The sequence below is a fragment of the Cygnus atratus genome, chromosome 10, assembly GCF_013377495.2.
Source record: "Cygnus atratus isolate AKBS03 ecotype Queensland, Australia chromosome 10, CAtr_DNAZoo_HiC_assembly, whole genome shotgun sequence".
Lineage (NCBI taxonomy): Eukaryota > Metazoa > Chordata > Aves > Anseriformes > Anatidae > Cygnus > Cygnus atratus.
This window is the reverse complement of record NC_066371.1, coordinates 11657241-11664666: the sequence shown is the minus strand read 5'-3', so window position 1 is coordinate 11664666 and position 7426 is coordinate 11657241. Positions and strand designations below refer to the sequence as shown.

Below are 7426 nucleotides of genomic sequence, written 5' to 3'. Positions count from 1 at the left end.
CCTTTTTGCACGCCTATTACTAGGGCAGTACAGAGAGTGGTTTCCAGGTCTACAATAGAGTGAATTTCTCAATAACTGGGTCTTGTTCCCAGCCATGCCTAGCGTCAGGGGTCTCTGCTGTAGGTCAGCCTTCCCCTGTTGCTTGGGAAAAGGCTCGTGTGGGAGTAGGCACCGACTGGTGCCCAGTTCCTATTCTGGGCTTTGAGATGACTGTTCGTGGGCTTTTTCAGTACGAGAACTGAGTGTCATCAAATAAAATGAGCAGGTGGCAGGTTAGAAATAGAGGCTTGCGAGCGGGTTTTGGGAGGAATCACTGTGCACTTGCCTCACTTACACTTCTTCCTTGGTGCTAGCTGTTGGCTTTACTGAGAGCTTTGCTCTTTAGCTTGGTGTGTGCGATGTTTCTGTACTGCTGTGCAAACAGCTAATGCTGTTTATACTGTTTTGTTTTATACTGTTTTGTTTCTACTGGGTCAATAACTTTGACCCAGTAAAGAGCCCCCACACGTTTAGTGTATCGAAGTGGAGGCCTGCGGGGGCGGTTTGGTCCTGCTTCGAAGGTGAAGGCGGGAGGATGGACAGAGCAACGGGTGCGGGAGGGAAGGAGGAGGCCTGACAAAGGCCTGGGGCCAAATCCATGTCTGAGCTGTTCTGCTGCGGGTGCGTACTGCAGAAGGTGCTCGCGGAGGGATGTGCTGGTGCCCTCATGAAAACTTTGATTTTTTTTTTCTCTAGAGGCGCTCTGTGTTGTTACCAACCTTGAGGGCTGGTTACTGCGAAGGCAGGTTGGTGTGGGGGAGCGAAACCGCTCTCCTCAGCACCACAACCCGCTCACCCTGTCAGCGTACAATCCGCTGTTGTTTGGACTAACACCCCAGTACCACCCCCTTACTATGACGAGCAGAAATGCGTGGAAAAAGGGGTTTAACGGTGCACATCGCACCGCGAAGGATGAGGGGAAAACACTCCCAACACGCCCGCACCGCCGGCAGACTACAACCCCCAGCCTGCACCGCGCCGCGCCGCCAGCACCGCGCCGCGCTATTGGCCGTCCGGAAGCCATCCACCAATGGCAGGCGGGCGTGTTGGCAGGCGGCGGAAAGGGAGTGTTGCCGCTCGGGTCGGAGCGGGGGAGAGCGGTGTCCCCGGCGGCCGCCCCGGCGGCATGGGGGGCAGCGGGAGCCGGCCGGGCGACAGGAGCGTCTCCTTCGGCCGGGACGAGCGCGACCGCGTCCGGGTGCTGCAGGGCGTCAGGGTGAGGGGGCGCGGAGGGGCCGGGCCCGGCGCCGGGGGGGCGCCTCCGCGTTGGATCCCGTTGTTTTTTTATTGCTATCGCCTCGTCCCCGCCCTTTTCTCCCTAAAATTCCTTTGGAGCGAGCCCTCGCGGGGAGTCCCGTCAGGGTCGGCTCTGAGGTTTTCACTGCTCGCCCTGCAGAAGTCACCCGAGGCCGTGCCGGGCTCCTTTCGGGGCGCTCAGCGCGGGTGAGGGGGCTCGCGCCCGGCTCCTCGTGACTGAGGAGCACCAAAGGAGCAGAGGAGAGGGGCAGCCCCTTGGGGTCTGCCCGGTGCCCCTCTGCTCAGCACCCCCAGGGCCGGGGGAACCTGCTGCTGCTGCTGCTGGTGGTGGTACAGCGACCTCCGTCAGCTCGCCGTGAAGGTGGCCATCTGCGTTGCCCGGTGCCTGGCCGTCTGCAGCTCCTCGTGAGGTCCCGGTGGCTGTGCGCAGGCTTGTAGGCCTCTCTGCCTGGCTTCCAGGAGGAAGAGTTTCTCTTCTGTTGGTTCTTCTGTTAGTTTGTTTTGTGAAATGAAATAGCCCTTCCCAACTCTTCGTACCAAAGAGGTTCCTTGCCTTGTGCAGTTGTATATACAGAAGTAATTCTGCTCGGCCTGCCCATAACTAAGTCTGGCTTTGTACAGGCCTGTGCATTTCAAGAAAAGCAGAACAAAAGTTGCCATAGCCCCTTTATTTCTCTGTTCCTTTGGACATCTCTCAGGGTAAGAGGGACTGGTGCAGAGCACCGTGCCTATACGTGCCTGCGGACTCACTGCCCGGGGTTGCCGAAGGCCGACTGCTGTCGGTGTGTGCTTCCACGGGATGCTGACGTAGGATTCTGGCTTTCAACCACCACTAATTTCCATTAAATTCACGTGGAACTGAATTATTTTTGAGATACCTACTATCTAGTACTGTGTATTATCTAATAAGGCTGGTTTTCCATAGAGAATAAGGTTAAATTCCTAAAACAAGTAGATGCTGTCCTTAGCTTTCAGCTGTATTGGAATCGATACCGATAGTCCTCCCGTTATCATCCCCTGCTGTGGGGATGCCTTGGCATTGCTGCTTGTCATTGCCTTGCTGCCCTGTCATTTCTCTTGTGGTAGGCGTTACATATCTGGGGTTATTTCTCACCAAATCCTATTGCAAAGGCACTGTGCGCATACACGTGTATTTGTAAACAGTGAAAGTGTAAAGCGGGAGGGCAGAACACCCATGACGTAAGTGGCAATATTTGGTCTCCTTCTATGATAAGGTCAGCTTCTTAATGGCACCTAGTCCTTCTGGACTTTAGCAAAGCCTTTGATACTCTCCCTCACAGCATCCTTCTGGATGAATTGTTCACCTGTGAGAGAAACAAGCTCACGTACACTGGGTGATGAACTGGCTCAACAGCAGAGCTCAACACTAGCGGTGCTCCCCAGGGCTCAGTTCTAGGGCCAGTCCTGTCCAACGTTGTTATCAATGCTTCTTATCAGCATCAAGGTGCTGGTAAAAGGGCTGGAAGGCCACTTGGGTTGCATAGTCTGGAGAAAACAAGGCTCTGAGGTGGCCTCTGCTCTCTGCATCTTCCTGAGGAGGGGAAGCAGAGAGGGAGAGGTGCCGGTCTCCGCTCCCTGGGAACCGATGGCAGTTCGCAGGGGAACGGCACAAAGCTGCGTCAGGGAAGGTTCAGACTGGATAGACAGAACAGCTTCTTCACCAGGAGGGTGGTCAGGCACTGGAACAGGCTTCCCAGAGAGGTGGCTGATGCCCCAGGCTTGTCAGTGCCAAGAGGTATTTGGATAATGCCCGCATTAATATGCTTTACCTTTTTGGTTAGCCCTGATGTGGTCAGGCAGTTGGAGTAGATGGGCTTTGAAGGCACCCTCTGTTCTATATTTGATTCTATGTTCAATTCTATTCTTGCAGTGACATGAAAACTAACAAGTTGGGTACTTTTATACTGAAATATATGTGTGCTAAGTGCTAAATTGATTCCTTTCGCATGTATGCATGTTTCAGCTCTCTGAAGATGTAGTAAACCGAATGAAAGAAACTCCACAAAGTAAAAGGGACAACCAGAGATCATCCAGCGGCACAGCTCCGTTTTCATCATCTGCAGAAGGGAAGCCCAAATCCCCTACAGGTACCTGTCCCTGTCAGGTCTACTCTTTTGACACACCTCTCTGCTAACTGACTGACTAACTAAGCTAACTAACTGCTGCTGGATGTTACATAGCATGTGTGTATCTTTTCAAGGCTGCCCTGTTACGAGAGGAGCTCTTTGATTAGCCTATAACACTTTTACATATGTAGGTATCGGCATCATTGAACATCTTGGCCGTTGCAGTCCTGTGACATTTCACGTGTTTCTGAAAGGTGGCTGTATCATCTGGCTGTCGGAGCAGTTGAAATGCTGTCCTTCTACTGCTGTTGTTGTGTGACCTTAAGTAAGACAGCGTGTTTTGCTAGGTCCTTTCCTTCTCTGGCTTTGGAATGCCACTCTTCTTAGATGCGTTAATGAACTTGTATCACTTTGTGAACGTTTCTAAGAATGATTTCAAATAAACATGAAGTAAGCGGGGCAGAATATTTTTATCTTTTATTTGTAGAAACTTGATTTATTGTCTCCTTTCCATGCCCAGGGAGTATGTTGTAGATGGGTGGGGAAATACTGCTTGTTGTTCTTTGGAAATAAGCTCGTGCTGTGGGGGCAGGATGGACTGACTAAGCACAGCTTATGTGACAGTCCAAGTGGATGGTGAGAACGTGATTTCTGAGCTTGTCTTTCTTTACAAGTCTCAAATGGATTTGATTTCTGTTAGTTTTCAAATATACTTTGTTGATAAACATTATTCGTATGTATTTAAGGCATCCAAAGTAATGTGAAGGTAATGAGCCAGGTGTTTGCTGTTAGAGTTTTGTTACTTGTGAGATCTTTCTAATTATAAGGAAAGCAGGAGCTTGACGGTAAGACTTAGTTGAGCTAGAAGAAGCAAATAGAAAGTAGGACTAAAACTATGCTTATGTTTCAGTATAAAACAGGGCGTGGGGAGGGTAGGTTAACATTTTTACCTAGATACTTCTATAGCGTGCCTTGTTCAGTGTGCCTTGTGAAAGACGGTGTTGTCAGGGTCTTTCTTTCCTGAATTTTAACTCTATCAAATTTAGATTTTCTTCAGACTTTTTTATGTGTATTGTTTTTTTCTCTTGATGGGATAACACTCACATATGAAGTGTTCTCTTCTTATCAAATAATTTATGATGTGATGACGGACTGTTTTCTATGACACTTGTCACAGGCTTCTGTTCTTCTTTCTAGGAATCCGGCCACCAATGGCAAGTAACTCTGGTCAGAAGGCTTCAGTTGCGGAGCAGGAATTGTACAGGAGGTGAGGTGAAGTTTGTGAAAAAGGCATAGTTTAGCTCCTTTTCGACTGTATATATGATTTATTTCACTCTGAGTGCGGTGACTGTAAATTTTAGTGCCTGAGAATCCTCTTTGAAGCCTTGTTCAGCTAAGGGCTACTGAACACCTTTTTTAGATAAGCCTGTACCTTAGCCAAAAGGAGCGACTGGGGGAGCTGTGAGCAGATGGAGTGGTGTTTGGAGAAACAGATAGGGAGGACCAACGTAAAGAGTTGGTAACTGTAGAAAATGTGTATTATGTGCATTGCAGGACCAGTTAAGCCTAAATTTGAGTATAGTTGCCTTTTCTGAGACAAATGAGGGAAAGTGTTTGATACTAAGGGATTTTTAAATCTCAGATGTGGTCATGGGTTTAATTCAGTTTACACCTAACATTATCAGATCCATTTTATGTATCTGACTCCTTTTCATAGACTAGACTTACTGCCAGTCAGCCAGTACTAGAGTGCTATGAATTTTTTCATTCAAGGGTATTTAAATTTTTTATATTCATTTATCTTTAAAGATATTCATAAGAGCGAGGAAAAAAACGTACAAGAAGAATGTCCTCTATCAAAACCAGAGGAGTCTACTCCTAGTTCTAGGTATGCAGGGCCGTGAGAACTTCAGTGTCTGTGTAACTCAGTGGCTTTCTGCTACAAAACTGCTGGCCTGTTTTCTGCTCTGTTTCCTTTCTTAAAGATGCTGTAAAAATCGGTCTTTTCCTGAAGAGCAGGCCAGCAGTTTTGTAGCAGAAAGCCACTGAGTTACCCAGACACTGAAGGTGCTTGCTTGTAGAATTCCCCAGGCTTGAATTAGACTGAATTTCCTTCATGGCAGTCTCTGAGATGCTGGTGTCCAGGCGATAGACGTGACAAGGATGCTCTCTCAGCACTGTCACTGTATTTGTTCTGTGATTTTTTTTTCCCTTGTAGAATAGAAGAAGCCCTGTCAGACCAACTCCTTTTATTGTAGTACGTTTCTTGATTTTTTCCAAAGCAGTATCTATTTATTTAGCTAACTACCTTCTATTATCACCGTTTTCAGGTGATAATTAAGCACTTAATAGAGCTAAATATAACTGAAATATAAGCTTCTAAGGTGCTCAGTGTACTGTTGTTGTCTGTGCTGTGTGACAGTGAAGTTTGCAGGTCGTGTTTACAGTTTGTTGGACTTGGAATTCCTGCTGATAATGGAGGGGCTGTGAGCAGGCTTTGTACCAAATCGATAACGCGTTTGCACTTTGGCTCTGGTCAGGGCTAGTTCGTGCTAAGCCGTGACCCTGTTGCCAGAAGTCTGCTGATCGCCTTCTCTGATCTCTTACAGGTATGAGCAGGAACAGGCCCTGGTCCAAGAGGAGCTGCTCCGGCTGGCCAAAAGAGAGAGGGAAGCGGCCGGTGAGGCGCTGAACACTGCCCTTCAGCGGGAAAGGAGCAGCACTAATGAAGAAAGGCAGAGAGCAGCCCAGCTGGTGAGTAACAAAAACCTCCAGTGTGCTCCCACGCAGGACAGACTGAAATCTCTCAGCTCGAAGGGATGCACTGAATGTCACTCGTGTGATGAGTTTAGAACCTGACTGAGGCCGAGGCACTCATCACCTCGTAACTCCTCACTTTACTCTTTGGCTTACAGTGCAGTTGGCAAGCTGCGCTTGCAGCCTGTCACGCAGTGGTTCCAAGGCCAAGCTCGCAGGGAAAGGCAGGAGCAGTGACTGTGCTGAGGACAGCCTTAGCTGTGGGGGAAAAAGGATGCACGGTAGGTCAGCGTGGTGCGAGCCTGTACGAGGTGGTTGTCTCAGGTAGTGCAAGCATATGAAGTGCGTGTTTCAGTATAGCCCGGGTAAGGTGATGCTGATTGTGCTTGCCGCAGTGAAGTCAAACTGCCTGCTCATGCAGACTGTGTGGTGGTTTCACCCTGATGGGCAGCTAAGCTCCACCACAACTGCTCCTTCACTCCTCCTGCTCAAAGGGGGAGGGAAGAAAATAATGATTGGGAAAAAAAAGCTCACAGGTTAAGATAAGGATAATTTAATTAAAGGGAAAAGAAAGAGGAGGGGAAAAAAACAAGCAAAAGGCTGCACAGAAGCAAGGAGAGAACAATTCTCTACTTCCCATCAGCAAGCAATGTTTGGCCACACCTTGGGCCTCAATACGCCCAGTGGCTGTTTGGGAGGACGGATGTCTTCATAACAAGCCCCCCCCCCTTCCCCTTCCCCAGCTTTTATTGCTGAATATGATGTGATATGGTATGGAATATCCCTTCGGTTGGTTTAGGTCAGCTGCCCTGGTGGTGTCTCTTCCCCACCTCTTGCTCCCACCCCCAGATGGCTCTGGGGGTGTGTGGAGAGGGTCTTGGTGCTGTGCCAGCACGGCTCAGCAGCGGGCAGAGCAGTGGTGTGATGTGATCGCTGCTCCAGCCACCGGTGCAGAGCACGGCACTACACGGGCTGCTGGGGAGGAAGTTAATTCTGTCAGCCACTCCCAGTACAGGCTGTGGCGTTTGAAAAGTTTATTGAGAGAGCTAGGCTGAGGGTAATTCGCTTTGCCTACTGCATGCTGAAGGGACAGCTTAGGAAGAGGGCAGACTTGAGGAATGTTATCTTTATTTGTGTGTCTTCCATCCTACTGATGTGTTGCACGCACTTGATTTAAGCGAAGAGCCCTTCTGTGAGCATGTTTTCTGCCTGGTGAATAGCAATAGGCATGGCTTACCCGGGCTCGTGACTGGGCTGGGAAGCAGTTTGAGGTTATAAATCTGCGG

At 49.2% G+C, this 7426-nt stretch overlaps 1 protein-coding gene across 3 annotated transcripts in view; it reads left to right on the top strand.

Annotated features, from left to right (window-relative positions):
* Positions 1 to 959: 959 nt before the first annotated feature.
* CHCHD6 (coiled-coil-helix-coiled-coil-helix domain containing 6) overlaps positions 960 to 7426 on the top strand; it is a 110962-nt gene continuing 104495 nt past the window's right edge. Inside the window, exons 1-4 of one of the 3 annotated variants that reach the window (XM_035546665.1) lie at positions 960 to 1255; positions 3281 to 3404; positions 4581 to 4650; positions 5993 to 6137. In XM_035546665.1, the coding sequence (XP_035402558.1) occupies positions 1070 to 1255; positions 3281 to 3404; positions 4581 to 4650; positions 5993 to 6137 (525 nt within the window). In that variant the 5' untranslated portion in view covers positions 960 to 1069. The remainder of the gene's footprint in view (positions 1256 to 3280; positions 3405 to 4580; positions 4651 to 5992; positions 6138 to 7426) is intronic. The other 2 variants (XM_035546667.2, XM_035546666.2) reach the window with 2 other exon arrangements.